Below are 16,372 nucleotides of genomic sequence, written 5' to 3'. Positions count from 1 at the left end.
AATCCGTAAAGCGTAAAAGTTGAAAAAAAAAAATACAAAACAAATATATAATATATAAATGTTATCAAACTCTCTACTGAACACAGTAAGATTGGGAAAATGAGTTAAAAATAAAAAATATACAAAATACTGTTAGAAACTCGCTCTATATATGTTACCGTGACATGGGCTGACATATGTTCGGTAGGTTTTTTAACACTATTTTCTATAGTGTTTTATTTTTAACTCATTTTCTCAAACTAGGTAGAAAAGTAACTTATCTTGCCTTTGATAACATTTATTTGTTAGATATTTGTTTTTTGACAACTTTTTCCAATCTATGTGTACAGTAACACAAACCCGAAATGTTTATATTATTTAAAAAAAAACCCCGGTTCTAGTGCACTTATTGATTCGTGCTGAAATAATAACGTTCTTATTTAGAAAGCCATTCTTAACCTGGGGAGGGTAGGGTGTTTTGTACCTATTCTGTACTTTAACCTTACAATTTAATAAAAAAACAGATATCATAAAACTTTAATTAAACTTGAAAATAGCGCGGATCAATAAGTGCACTTCTTTTTTCCTCTTTTATTTTTTTTAAATAGGCGTCACCACTTATCAAGGCCAAGAGGCCACTCGAGGATAAGGGTTAAAGAATGTACAGTAGAAATTGGACAATACAGTAATCATTAGTAATGGAAATTTCAGTAAATTTGTTAAGTGGAACGGCTCATCAAGAATTTGTTTACGTTAGACTTGAAGACAACCATATTGTAGTCAGCTGGAAAGCAGGAAAACGGAAGACAATTCCACATTCCTGATCTTAAATGGAACACATACATTAAATCTGTTGCCAAGACCGCTGGAAAAATGGTGGGATCCTTCTATCGATCCAGTAGATATCTCACTGCTGATGCAATTCTCTATCTATATAAGGGCCAGGTACGTCCAAGGATGGAGTACTGTTGCCATATTTGGGCAGGAGTTGCTAGAAAGGACTTGTCCTGCCTTGATAGAGTTCAAAATAGACTTTATAGCCTCGTAGGGATGTCTTTTTCTCTTCCCTGCAACCTCTTTCTCACAGAAGAGATGTTGCGAGTTTGTCTCTGCTTTATCGTTATTTTCATGGCAAGTGCTCGGTTGAGCTCCAATCTATGGTCCTCCCCTCGTCAAACTTTTACAAGAAACACTAGACTAGCTGAAAACACTATCAATAATTTCCCCCACTCTTTATCTGTGCCTAAACCTAAACGTAGATTCTATGAACAAAGCTTCGTTCTTAGAACTGCACGCCTGTGTAATTGTCTTCCGTTTTCCTGCTTTCCAGTTGACTACAATATGGTTGTGTTCAAGTCTAACGTAAACAAGTTTTTGATGAGCCGTTCCATATAAGTTAACAAATTTACGTAATTTCCATTACTAACGATTACTGTATTGTCCAATTTCTACTGTACACTCTTTAACCCTTATCCTCGAGTGGCCTCTTGGCCTTGATAAGTGGTGATGCCAATGTAAAAAAAAATGTATCAAACGTAAAAATACTTGTGTGAGGCATGATGTATCGATTTTAGTTTTATCAATAGTTAAAAAGCAATAAATATTTATAATTTTATTATTAGCGGTAGAAGATTTTGCTTTAAATAAAATCAAATAAAAACAAAATTAAAAGAATCGTTTTTGGCATCGGAAATTTGATATATCTTTTTTTCAATTCCGATACCTGTAAATTTTTTTTAAAGAAAATAAAAACAATTTTCATTTAAGTTTTTTTATTTGTTATAGAAACAATTTTTTTAGCAAATAAAAAATTGGTAAAAAAAATAAAATAACAAAGAATAAATTTTCTCAGGTTTTTTTTTTTTTTCATGGTTTTATTTTTATTTTTTTTTTTATTAAAAAAATAATTTATTCGCTCGGCTTTTTACAAAAAAAATTTTTTTTAATCATCGAAACTTTTGTCGGATGAACTTGTGGATATAACTGGCACGTTCGGAGGACATCTTGGAACGGGTGACGATCAACGTAACAGAACTAGATCAGCAAAAAGATATAAAGAAAAAGAAATAAGTGAACTTTTAAACAACCACATTTCAGGTGAAAACATTATTTACTTACATGTCATGGTGAAATTAGTATAAAAAAGATCACCAACGTAATCATAAAAATATAAAAATATTTGGCTGTTTTTATTCCTATACAATATCTATCATTCTCCCTTCCGTCGTTTACTTTATTGACAGTCGAAAGTAATAAAAAAAACGATTAAAGTATTCTATTAACAATGATACCAAAATATCAATACTTTCTATAACCCGATACGACTTGTACGCTGAAATGAATATAAAATATTAATATTAATAAAATATAAAATATTAATTTCGACGACTCCCCAAAAGGCGGACCCGCCAAAATGGTGACCTACCCAACAAGAATTACATTATGGTAACCGCCATAGAACTACTACCAATCGCAATAATGTTTACAGGAGAATAGTTGTGGGGAGTTGAGCAGTAAGATTTTTTTTTTTTTTACATTTTCACTCCAAACAAGGCACGGTACACCTTTGATGTAGGGGGGGACTACTATCAGGGACATACACCCGGTCAATATGCAAGCCTCCTAGACCTTTTTCTCTCAACTTCCCCTGAGCTATGTTCATGTTCCATTCATTCTCCTCTAGGATCCTCCGACCACTCCGTCGTATCAGTTAAGATAAAAATGAAATGTAAGAAGCCCCCAGACGTACCCCTCCACCGTACTGTATACCGATACTCTATGGCTGACTGGGATAGCTTCCGTACATTCATATCTGATTTACCTCTGCACTCCATGTTTAAAAAGGAAGTGTCCTCTATAGTATCAGATCTGACCGAATGATTAATTGTAGGCATAGACCAATTCATACCATCTAAAAAATTCCAACAAAAACCTAACAGCCAGCCATGGTTCTCCCCAGAATGTGCTGCTGCTATCGCGCACAGAAATCACTTTTTCCATAGCTACCAACGTAATAGATGCACTGAGACTAAAGCTGCTTTCAGGACTGCCAGCAACCACTGTAAAAGAGTAATAAAAAATGCAAGAGAGCTATATGCCCAGTCTGTTAAATCCAAGGTAGCTGATCAGTGGCTTGGTTCCCACCAGTTTTGGCAAATAACAAATAGGATCCTGAACAGAAGTGTGCGTTCTATCCCAACCATTATCAATGGACCAGAGGTCATCTCGTCAGCGTCAGACAAGGCCAAACTATTTGCAAAGAACTTTGCAGCTAATTCTACCCTATGCGACGAAGGCCATCAACTCCCCATATTTCCTCCTATAACACAGAACAAGCTAGGATTTATTTTGGCGGCTTCTCGAGGCCGTCGCTCATTTTTAAAACTTTTTATATCACGTCGAAATCATATCTACAAGTTACAAATGGGGGTCACCCATCTATTTAATTTGCCCGACATTGAAATGTTAAATATTCAACATTTTGGGATCGCCGCATATTGCTTTCATTTTTTGGTATAAAAAAAGCGAAACTCGATTCAAATCACTGGCCCATGGCCAGCGGTCTCTAGAAAGCGATGTAACGTTTGGTCAATGTCGGCTTAGCGTCGTTATATCAGACGGTTGCTTTCATTTCGAGATGAGACACTCCCCTAATAAATGGTGGAGCTGGTTTTCCCCAAAGTTAGGTAAAAACAAACAAACCTGGTTACTGACCTCATTAAAAACTGTCCCTGCTGAATAGCTATTGCTGGCCAAGCGGTTAACGTGTCATGTTTTTCTTCACATTTTATTTTCCAACTTCGCCTCAGGGCTTCGGGTTCAATCTTACCAACTTACCAAAACTTTTTTTTACCCGCCCACCTGGGTTTCTTTTTGATTTAAGAGCACACACACCTCGTAACACCTGGATAACGCCGGTACCCCCGCTAGTCTATATATACAATAAATAATTTTCCTAAAATTAATATATGCTTATTTATATTTACATATATAAATAGTGCTGAAATCTATATAATTATAAAACTCAAATGACCTTGTAACAGGTGTTGTAACCCAACGTCTGGTTTACGACTTCCGGTTGCGCATGTGTACATAAATAAATAATCAATGCGACAACAAAACGTATTGTTTTACCGTGTACGTTTTCAGCATCCCAATTGTTTTTTTTTCGCATTTAAATTATCCAAATAAACAACTGTTAATACTTTCTGCATGTTTTTACATCGTTCATTTCCATATTATGTTTAAGTCATTTTAACACAATTTGCTTACAAATAAATCTACTGTAACCCGTTGACAACCATAAGAGCATTTTACAATGGCGATTTACCCACTGCCTTCCTTTTTGGTTTTAATTTATTCTCCATTTTTTAATAGACCTTCCTTAAAAAAACATCCATACATTTTTTTCTACATAAATAAATAACTCTAAAAATGTTTTTTTTTAATTTGTATTACAAATAAATAATCAACGTGACGATAAAACATATTGTTTTACTGTGTACGTTTTCAGCATCCCGATTTTCTTTTGTATTTAAATTAAAAGATATATCAAAATTTGAATTTAACTTAAAGTATTATGGTATCTGTTCAGTGCACATTTACCTATAAGTATGGCAAACCACTTATAATTCAATGGCTATAAGTTTTTTTTTCTTCAAAAATAAACAATTAAAAACAGAACGACTCATAGAAATCTATCTATATTCTTTTTTCATTTTAATATGCTTTCATAGAAATGTTTCTGTTATGTCACAAAAAACTATTTTCTTTACGTCACAAGTGTCACGCTCATACATTAATTCCATAGCTAATATACTGACCCAACGGGTCACGGGCAGTCTAGTATATATATATATATATATATATATATATATATGATATTCACTCGTGTCACACTCATACATTAATTCTATAGCTTATATAACATACTGGTCACGGGTAGTCTAGTATATTTATAAATTTCAATATAAATTTCAAACAAAAATAAAAATCGGTTTATTTTCGTAATAATGCGTTCTTTTTGGCTTCAAACGTATCTATTACGTATCTTATTTTATTCAAACTCAATTAACGCTTCCATAAACGAACACACACCCCTAACAAAAATAAATATTTTGAACTTACCTTTCAAGAAATTCTTTTATCGTCTTAAAATTCTGACACAAATTCAACGCCAACGCATAATTGACTCTTGGAAGAGCCATGTAAAACTTTAACTTCTGTTTGAAAAATAAGCAAGATATTAAAAAGGATTTAACAGTTAAACCATATAGGTATCGATTGACGTGTATCATTCATTGAGATCCCGCTAGCACTAGTGAAAAAGGCATGTATCCGTATGAAGGCAGTGATTGAGGCTGAAGATGGCTACATTGAATAGATATCAGTTCTATTACATTACTACATAATCAAGTTACCAGAATGTAGCCAGTTCTGGACCCGTATGTGTTACAATATTTTTGAGTATAATGGTGTATGATCCCACACAGTAGAGCGATTCTATTTATAAACGATGTTGCTAGGAACTGACGAATCAAATTAATTCACGTTCTGCTACCAACCAATCAGAAACCAGAATTGCTCCATAAATATTAAACCTTTCTGTAGCAATTTCGCATATGTTTTCTTCTTCGTGTCAACACGGGAAGAATCTTTTGCTCTGAGGCTTCCAACTCAAGAACTGTCTACTGCAAACCAGTCACCTCCAGGACTTGTGTAGAACAACGAACCATCTGAAACTGTTCTGTCTACTGTGAACAAGTCAAAATCCCACCCCCACACAGTAGAGATCACTAGATGGAAAAGATCTTTTTACTCCAGTAGTTTCTTCCCCAGAACTGCTAAACTCTGGAATTCCATTCGAGGTTCCTGCTTCCCTAACTGTACTGACATGCAGAAGTTCAAGTGCAACGTGAACCGACATCTTGTTGCCCAAATCCCAACATAGTGCCCCAGTAGTTGCTACCCCTGATAGTAGCCCCCTACACCAAAAGGGCAATGCGCCTTGTTTGGGGTGAAAATGTAATAAAACAAAAAATAAATTAAAAAATAGTATAAATAAGGCCTTTTCAAGAATTTTTCAACATAATAAGGCTTTTTCAAGGCAAAAGTCAAAATGCTTTTGATCTATTAACAAATTATACCATGTTTTCTTTTTTGGTAAACACATTTTAAAACCTTGTTAAATACACAGTATTAAACAGGAAAAAAAAATTAAAATCCAACATATAAGGGAAATAAAACGAAAAACAAAATAATTTACCTGCTGCTGTGAATCACTCAATACTTGATTTTTGCAAATGGCTTGACCTTTAACATTTTCTTGACAGCACAAGCTCGCTAGCAACGTACATGTCTCATCTAAAAAAACAAAAAGAAAAAAGCATCTATAAATCTCACCTGTCTGTTTAAATGTATGAAAATCTGTCCCCTCTGTCGAACGTTTTAGGCATACATGCATGTATGTGTCGGGTCATGTCATATGCTACTGGTACCATGTAACCCAGTACTACCTGCCTCATGGTCGGGTCACCGACGACTAAACTGGTTCCCCCACCAGACTTGTTTGGTGAGGAGGGCGGCTAGACTCCCAGATGGATTAAAAACAAGACCTTCCAAAGGGCAAATGAACCCTTTTTCGGGGTCAACGGCCAACTAGCACCGTGTGTGTGTTAGGGTGGAGAGGGCTCCCGTAAGCTGTGGTGAAGGCAACCTTTCTAGGAGAAGCAAATCTCTGATTTAAAAAAACCATAAAGCGGGAGACCAGTACCCGCATTAAGCTGGTCTGCAGTTTAGCTTGTTGCTGGCTATCTTGCTCTTGCTTGTTGCTGGATATAAACATTTTGAACCGAGAGAGAGACTTATTCTTTTTACATATCAAGGCTCAGAGGCCACTCAAGGATAAGGGTTAATGAGTGTACGGTAGTCAATGGGACAATATTGTAATAATTGTTAGCAGTGGAAATAAGGAGGACGACTCATCAAAAACTTGTTTACGTTTGAAGAAAAGAGCATCCCCTAATAGGCTTCAAAGTCTATTTTTTTTTACATGGAAGTCACCACTTATCAAGGCCCGAAAGCCATTCAGGGATAAAGGTTATTGCATGTACAGTAATCAATAGGATAGTATCTTAGTAATCGTTAGTATTGGAGATTTGATAAAGTGTCTTACTTAAGGGGGCGGTTCATCAGGAATTTGTTTATGTTGGACTTGAAGACATCCAAGTTGTAGTCAGGTGGGAAACAAGCAAAAAACGAAAGAGAGTTCCACAGGCGTGCAGTTCTAAGAAAGAAGCTTTGTTCGTGGAATCTACGTTTTTGTTTTGGCATAGTTAAAGAGTGGAGAAAATTTTTGACAGTGGTTTCACTTAAACGGGTGTTTATCATGAAAGATTGGCAAGGGGGGACCAGGGATTAGAGTTTAGATGAGCACTTGCCATGGAAATAACGATAAAACAAGGACAGGCTCGCAACATCTCTTCTGTGGGAGAGAGGTTGCAAGGAAAAGAAAAGGGCATCTCCCACTAAGCCACGAAGTCTATTTTGTACTCTGTCAAGGCAAGATAGGCTGTTTTTAGCAGCTCCTACCCAGATGTGGCAGCAATACTCCATCATTGGATGTACTTGGCTTTTATATAGATATAAAGAATTGCATCAGCAGTGAGATATCTTCTGAATCGATAGAAGGATCTCACCATTTTTTCAGTGACCTTGGCAACAGACTTGATGTACGTGTTCCATTTCAGGTCAGGAGTAAAGGTCAATCCCAGAAGTTTGTCAAAACATGGAGTCTCCCCTAGACAAGAGGCATCCATTTCAATTGATGCCAGATGGGGATCAGAGCATTGATGGTGTAAAGATAGGAGCTTGGTTTTAGATGCTTTAAAAGTAACCAGCCACCTCTTCCTCCACTGTACCACGCGCTCAAGATCAGAGGAGAGAGAATCAGAGAGAACTTTGTTATTTACAGCCTTTGATGTGTTACCATAGATGGTCGTGTCATCAGCATAAATGATTTAAGCATGTGTTTTGGGAGATCATTGATGTAGATCAGGAAGAGAGTTGGGCCAAGGGTAGACCCCTGAGGAACTCCAGCATTAATACTGAGGGCCTCTGATTTTTGTCCATCAACCACTACTCTTATGAGCCTATTAGAGAGAATTGATTTAATAATTGAGAAAACATTTCCAGTTATACCGTAGCTGGAAATCTTGTGAAGTAGGCCTTTATGCCATACCTTATCGAAGGCCTTTGATATGTTAAGAGTAATTGCCCTAGAAAGGAGGCCTTTGCTGAGAGATTCACTAATCCTATGAGATATAACCGTTAGCACATCTGCTGTAGATCTAGCAGAACGTAATCCATATTGCATGTCACTAAGAAGGTTATTTCTGCTGAATTTATGTTGGACTTGAAGAAAAGAGCGTCCCTTAATATGCTTCGAAGTCTATTTTGAACTTTGTCAAGGCAGGATAAGGTCTTTCTAGCAGCTCCTGCCCAAATGTGGAAACAGTACTCCATCCAAGAACGTACTTGGCTCATATGCAGTTAGGGAATTGCATCGACAGTGAGATATCGACTGGATTTGCATATAAAGAAAAAACTTACTTTTATTTTCTGAAAACAACAATCTGATTGAACTCAAGCTTAGTTGGGTTAACAAAGTCTCCAAGTATTTCGTCTGTGGCCTGCAAGAAAAAAATAAAAATTCACAACAAATGGATAAACTAAATCTAAAACAGAAGTCAGACATAAAAAGAGAAAAAAGGAAAATCGAATGGCCAACCTCATCGTCATATGCTCATCTAACTTTCAAGCTGCTACACTCAGTGATTCTCTTTCAGTTTTGTGGTTGATTGATTGATTTGTGTTAAAACATGATGTGTTTAAACATTATTTGTGTTTAAACATTATTTGTGTCAAAATATTTGTGTTAAAACATTATTTGTGTCAAAATATTTGCATTAAAACATGATTTATGTTAAAATGTGATTTATGTCAAAACATGATTTGCGTTAAAACATTTTTGTTAAAACACGGTTTGTGTTAAAACATTATTTGTGTTAAAACATCATTGTGTTAAAACATTTGTGTTAAAACATTATTTGCGTTAAAACATGATTTGTGTTTAAACATTGTTAAAACATTACTTTTGTTAAAACATGATTTGCATTATAACATTTGCATTAAAACATTATTTGTGTAAAACATTATTTGAATCAAAATTAGTAGAATCTCATCTGCAGTTAAGGTTTAAAAAATCAAGAAGTTGACGCGTTCAACTTCCGCACAAGTCGTATTCTACTCCTATCTTGCTGTCCGCAACAAAATACACAAAACAATCTTCTCATAAACATGTTTAAGCATGAATTAATGATTACTACACTACCTCCTTACATTCATTAACCCTTATCCTCGAGTGGCCCTTGAGCCTTAATAAGTGGTGACTCCCTTGTAAAAAGAAATAAAACGACTTACACTGGCCTGGAGACATTTTTACCCTCAGATCCTTTCTGTGGGTTTTTCTCGACAATCAGACAAGGACGTTCAAAATTTTCACACATGTCTTGGAGACGTTTAACCAATTTTTTGTTATTGGCACCATTCGCAAAATCTGAAAACAAAAGATCAAATAGGTCAGAGGTCAATCTAGGAGAGACAGAGGTCATGAATTTTTTAAAATGGAAATCTGTTATCTCAATATCAATTTACTTGTCCGTACGTCCGGTATCACAAAAAAAAAAACATCATCGCAAACATTAATGAGAAACGAATTACCTCTCTTTACAGTCGTTGGTATTACCAGATCAGACTGTCTGAAGATATTGGCTTCCCGTGACGAGAATGCACCTTAACATTGATTGCTTTTTGTTTTTCTACTTCCTTTTGAAAAACTTAAAACAACAACCCGACTTTCCCCATCTTTTTCTTCTTCCCATTTCTCCAAACATCATTTTTTTTTACATAGGCATCACCACCTATTAAGGCCAAGAGGCCACTCGAGGATAAGGGTTAAAGAGTGTACAGTAGTCAATAGAACAATATAGTAATCGTTAGTAATGGAAATTCGGTAAATTTGTTAACTTATTGTTTACGATAGACTTGAAAACAACCATATTGTAGTCAGCTGGAAAGCAGGGAAACGGAAGACAGACCCAAAGGCGTGCAGTTTTAAGAAAGAAACTTTGTTCATGGAATCTACGTTTAGGTTTAGGCATAGATAAAGAGTGTACCTATTCTGTACTTTAACCTTACAATTGAATAAAAAAAACATATTGTAAAACTTTCATCTTACTTACAAAGGCGTCACTACTTATCAAGGCCGATAGGCCACTCAAGGATAAGGGCTAAAGAGTGTAGAGTAGTCAAAAAGAAAATATAGTAATCGTTAGTAATGGAAATTTGGTAAATTTTTTAACTTAAGTGGAACGGCTCATCAAGAACTTGTTTATATTAGACTTGAAGACAACCAATTTGTAGTCAGCTGGAAAGCAGGAAAACGGAAGACAATTCCACAGGCGTGCAGTTCTAAGAAAGAAGCTTTGTTTTTTTTCTTTTACTTTCCAACACTGATGCGCAGGGGAGGGTCGACGTCGACAGCATAACACCATCATTTCAGAGAATATAGTCTTGGAATAGAAAAAAAAAAAATTCATGCTCTATAAAGCTTAAGGGTCCTTTTTCACTACTGGACATAACTTACTTCCATTTTTAGTGCCTTTTAACTGACATGAAGGCATTTAAATATTGGGTACATTAATAATTCAGAGTGATAAACCTCAGTAGAAATCTAATTTTAATAAGTACACAACTAATTCCTTTCCAAACATCAATACTGTAACCCTTTTTTTTTACATAGGCATAACTACTTATCAAGGTCCAGAGTCCACTCGAGGATAAGAGGTAAGAGTGTACAGTAGTCAATTGGACAATGTAGTAATAATTAGTAATAGAAATTCGGTAAATTTGTTAACTTAAGTGGAACAGCTCATCAAAAACTTGTTTACATTAGACTTGAAGACAACCATATTGTAGTCAGCTGTAAAGCAGGAAAACGGAAGACAATTCCACAGGCGTGCAGTTCTAAGAAAGAAGCTTTGTTCATGGTATCTATGTTTAGGTTTAGGCACAGATAAAGAGTGGGGGGAAATTATTGACAGTGGTTTCAGCTAGATGAGTGTTTCTTGTGAAAGTTTGACGAGGGGGGATCATAGATTGAAGCTCAGTCGAGCACTTGCCATGAAAATAACGATAAAGCAGAGACAAACTCGCAACATCTCTTCTGTGAGATAGAGATGGCAGGGAAGAGAAAAGGGCATCTCCTACGAGACTACGAAGTCTATTTTGAACTCTATCAAGGCAGGACATGTTTTTTTCTAGCAGCTCCTGCTCAAATGTGGCAACAGTACTCCATCCTTGGACGTACCTGGCTCTTATATAGATTTCCCTCTCCCATTGTAAAACTCATTCATGTTCTGCAGGTAGGGAACAAAACCAATAAAACCCACTATAAAACAACCAAACCAAACATTACAAACTATCGATTGAAGATACAAAAAGTTTGAAGAATACAAACCTTCTACAAAATAACTGGATGCAACATGAATACTATTTCTAAAATAAGTGGATTCAGCATTGAATGACCTGAAAAGGGTTGATATGCCGTAAAACCAAGCAACATATCCAACCTATATATTGCATCACTGTACTTATTTTACAAGTAGTTTTTATGGAAACTCAATCGATATACAAAAAAGAAATAAAAAAAACATGGCTGTCTGTTTACGGTTTAAAATTGGATATTTTATTTTATGATTAAAAAAAAATATTTCATTTTATAATTAAAAAAAAATATTTTATTTTATAATTAAAAAAAAATATTTTTTTATAATTAAAAATATATTATTTTATAATTAAAAAAATTTTTTATTTTATAATTAAAAAAATATTTTATTTTATAATTAAAAAAAAAATTATTTTATAATTAAAAAAATATTTAATTTTATAATTAAAAAAAAATTATTTTATAATTAAAAAAATTATTTATTTAATAATTAAAAAAATATTTTATTTTATAATTAAAAAAAAATATTTTATTTTATAATTAAAAAAAAAATTTTTATTTTATGATTAAAAAAAGTCATGTTGAGAGAAGACTAAGTTTTTTTTTATTAAATTCTTTTTATTAAAGTTTTTTTATTAAAATTTTTTATTTGGGAAAATCTTTTTAATCGGTTTTTGGGGACAAGATCAAAGTGTAGTATCTGTTCTCCAGATTCTGCACTTCAATTTCTTGTTCTCTGTCAGTGGAGGAGGAATCCTTCACGACTGAGACAATTTTTATTTTTGTTCCTTTTCTCCACGTTAAAAAACGACCCTGCTGTCTAACTCTGTCCCGTGGGGAGGCATAGTAAATAGGTACAACCTAATGAAGGGCAGAGGAATAGTTGGCCGAAACGAGCGAAACAACTTTAAGAAAGATGAGGATAATAGTCCACAAATAAGCAGCAGCAGCTCCTTCAGTCTTTGACAGACTATGGATACCCACGAACGGTTGCTTGTGCGTGAAATCTTTGTGGCAGGAGGTGCGCAGTCTCTAACCACACCTCTCCTGAGCCGACATTGTTAAATACCAGTGGCAAGTGAAGTACAGGATGACTGGAAACAAATGCCGAGATAAGCGGAGAGCACATACAGCGTATAGAATTCCCAAATGGTCACCCATCTGATACTACTAACCAGGCTCAACATTGCTTAACTTCGGTGATCTGACGAGAACCGGTGTGTCAACGCGATTATGCCGTATGCACAAGTAAATAAATAAATAAAAAAGCACGGTTCTTATTCTGTATAAGTACCTGTCGACTGATGATATGAAGAAAACGGGTTTCCTTACCAGTCATGACTTTTCTCTCAACAGCTGTTCGCAAGCTGACGATATAATCACAGGCTTCTAATTTCGTCACAACCACGTTCAATCTGTGTTTTAGTCGGAGGTCCGATATGATATCCTGTGAAACAGAAGGAAGAAAATTCTACCATAATAATAATTATTTTGAAAGCCATTCTTAACATGGGAAGGTTGGGAGTGTTTATTCTGAAAGCTGATCTTAACATGAAAAATTGTAACATCGTGCATATTCTTATATAATGGTGTACGTATGTGACGAAGGGTTCATCTGAATGTGTGTACATGTTACGAAATGTCTATGGTGGTTCTTCACTAACTGAACCCTAACTTCTGTTGCTGCAGTCTATGATAAATGGTTAATACCATGTAAAAAAATTCACAACAATGGCTTTTTTTTTACATGGTAGTCAACACTTATCAAGGCCCGGAAGCCACTCGGGGATAAGGGTTATTGCGTGTACAGTAATCAATGGAATAATATTGTAGTAATCATTAGTATTGGGGGTTTGATAGAGTGTCTTACTTAAGGGAGCGGTTTATCAGGAATTTGTTTATGTTGGACTTGAAGACATCCAAGTTGTAGTCAGGTGGGAAACAGGCAAACGGAAGAGAGTTCCACAGGCGTGCAGTTCTAAGAAAGAAGCTTTGTTCATGGAATCTACGTTTTGATTTAGGCACAGATAAAGAGTGAGGAAAATTATTGACAGTGGTTTCAGCTAGACAGGTGTTTTTCGTGAAAGATTGGCGAGGTGGGATAAGCTATTGGAGCTCAGACGAGCACTTGCCATGGAAGTAACGATAAAACAAAGACAGACTCGCAGCGTCTCTTCTGTGGGAGAGAGGTTGCAGGGAAGAGAAAAGGGCATCTCCCATACGAAGTCTATTTTGTACTCTGTCAAGGCAGGATAGGCTGTTTTTAGCAGCTCCTGCCCAGATGTGGCAGCAGTACTCCATCCTTGGACGTACTTGGCTTTTATATAGATAGAGAATTGCATCAGCAGTGAGATATGAGTAAAATATATTGCAGCATAATTAAGATAAATTGAAATACTTGATTTTTGGAATATGATATTTTCATTTCGTCATGGGTACATTACTATATAGAGCATACAGATTTTTCTATATTTTGGAGAATTCTAGACTATAACCACATTTTCATACCTGAGCTCCGCTAATTTCTTTGGATGCAGCAAAAATAACCAAAGGATCGAGATTCTCACACTCATCTTCCGATTCTGAATCCCGTATGTGAATTGGCTCATTTCTCTAAAAGAAATAAAAAAACAAAAACAGAAGAAACTTATTTAAAATATATGAAGAGTGGTATAAATAAAATAATTGAAAAAATAATTACTGTATATATGTATATATATGTCTGGTCACGAATAGGCTCCTATATGGTTGACTATTATAGAAGATGTATCGAGACACAGGAATGGGTATGTTTGATCTGGCAGAACGGTGGTTCATTAAAATTGTGGGGTCTGCATTCGTGCCTGGTCCAAAAAGTATCGAAATAAGAAATTAAAAAAAAACGTTTACAAGTGTTTTTGATATAGATGTACATAAGAATACTTTGATAAGTATGTTTTAACTTAAATAGGGATGGTATAATAAAATTGTGGGGTCTACGTTCGCGTCCGGCCTCCATAGAAAGGAAATAGCCACAAACTTTAATAAAGACTTTTCATATCTATCTGCGTAAGTATACTTTGATAATTATGTTTCAGTTTGAAGAAATATGGTATAATAAAATAATGGGGTGCTCGTTCGCACCTGACCTCCATAGAATGGAAATATGTCACACAGTTTAACAAGTTTTTTTAATATAGATCCACAGAATATTGTGATAAGTGTTTCAGTGTGAACAGGTATGGTATAATAAATGATGGGGTTTATCTATTTTATTTTTACTTTCATCATATTTTGCTTTGGTTTTGATACCCCCAAATTCGAAGCTATCTCTTTACAACCCTTTCTTTTCATAACCTATCATCTATATATCTATAAAAGTGAACGTGTCTGTCTATGTGTCTGTGTGTCTGTCTGTCTGTGTACATTTCCCTACGCAATAACTCTGTCAATTTTTAGTCTATAGACTCGAAATTTGAAATACCGGGTACTGAGATTTGGGAAAATCGATGTGACGGGTGTCAGCCAGAAATTTGGCTGTTAAGGGGTCAAATTTCAACGATTTGACCTTTGAAAACTCTACCAAACTCCTCCGACAATTTTGGGTCTAGACACTTGAAATTTTAGATTTAGGTTCCTTGAACATGGATCTAACTTAATAAAGTGATTTGAGCGCGAAACGATAAATTTTAAGGGGTCATAATAGGGGTCAAAGTTTTAAAAAATTAACCATTTTTTTTGTTTTTTTGCTTTTTTTGCACAGCATAAACCTCCAAACACCCGAGCAACGCCGGGCACCCCTGCTAGTACTTTCATAAATCAAAGTCCATTTTCTGTAGGCTGTTTTTGAACCCAGTCAATGACGGGTACTTATGCTATATATATATGGTCGACTTATACACAGAAATATACGGTATATATATATATATATACATACATACCGTATATATAAATAATATATATATATATATATATATATATATATATATATATATATATATATATATATATATATATATTTAAAAGAGTGTAGCCATCAACAATTGTGGGTTTTTTTTAAAGGTTTTTATCATATTTTTATTTTAAAATATTTTTATAACGCGTTTCGAGCTTAGGCTGTGCTCTCTTCAGATGTTTTCGTAAAAAGTTTTTCTTTAAAATGGGAGTTTGTAGAGTTACCTCCGCTGATATTAAATATGTTTTTCAGAGTGATGCGTGTGCTCAGACATTCTGACTCCAACTGTAAGTGTTCAAAGTGTCCGGTCAAAGTTATTTTCAAAGAGTGTGTTTTAGTCCATATGGTGAAGGTTTTTATGGGTTTTTTAGGGTTCTTTTTAAAGACTTTCTTTCCCCATGTATAGCATACACTCACACACAATCACATATACATTCATGTACATGTACACATGCACACGCACACGCACGCAGGCACACACACATACACACATGCACATACACAGAAATATATGTAGGAGCATACATATATACATACCCACCTACACACTCACACACGTACTCACATACATCCACCGCTAACAATTATTTTTATTTTTATTATTAAATGCATTATAAAAATATTTTAAAATAAAAATAGGATAAAAACCTTTTAAAAAAAACCCACAATTGTTGATGGCTACACTCTTTTAAATATACATTTTTTCTCTCGTTGGAACTAGACAACCATCACTTTACATATATATATATATATATATATATATATATATATATATATATATATATATATATATATATTAAATCCCCGAAACAGTGTTTCATTGTAAACAACTGATGATCCCTTAAAAAATAAAAAAATAAAAAAAATGGTATTATAGTAAAGTAAATTCGAGA

General features: G+C 34.7%; 1 protein-coding gene across 1 annotated transcript in view; it reads right to left on the bottom strand.

Annotated features, from left to right (window-relative positions):
* Nucleotides 1–1,734: 1,734 nt before the first annotated feature.
* The window catches only part of LOC145271114 (uncharacterized), a 149,535-nt gene continuing 134,897 nt past the window's right edge, over nt 1,735–16,372 (bottom strand). The window contains exons 24-30 of the mRNA XM_080126655.1: nt 14,054–14,158; nt 12,878–12,992; nt 9,460–9,595; nt 8,590–8,669; nt 6,245–6,342; nt 5,107–5,201; nt 1,735–2,013 (exon numbers count right to left, since the gene is read on the bottom strand). Coding sequence (XP_079982781.1) covers nt 1,926–2,013; nt 5,107–5,201; nt 6,245–6,342; nt 8,590–8,669; nt 9,460–9,595; nt 12,878–12,992; nt 14,054–14,158 — 717 coding nt within the window. The 3' untranslated portion in view covers nt 1,735–1,925. The remainder of the gene's footprint in view (nt 2,014–5,106; nt 5,202–6,244; nt 6,343–8,589; nt 8,670–9,459; nt 9,596–12,877; nt 12,993–14,053; nt 14,159–16,372) is intronic.

This window comes from Euprymna scolopes, chromosome 46 (genome assembly GCF_053919585.1).
Source record: "Euprymna scolopes isolate OS-2025 chromosome 46, ASM5391958v1, whole genome shotgun sequence".
NCBI classification, from domain to species: domain Eukaryota; kingdom Metazoa; phylum Mollusca; class Cephalopoda; order Sepiida; family Sepiolidae; genus Euprymna; species Euprymna scolopes.
This window is presented reverse-complemented; position numbering and strand designations above follow the sequence as displayed.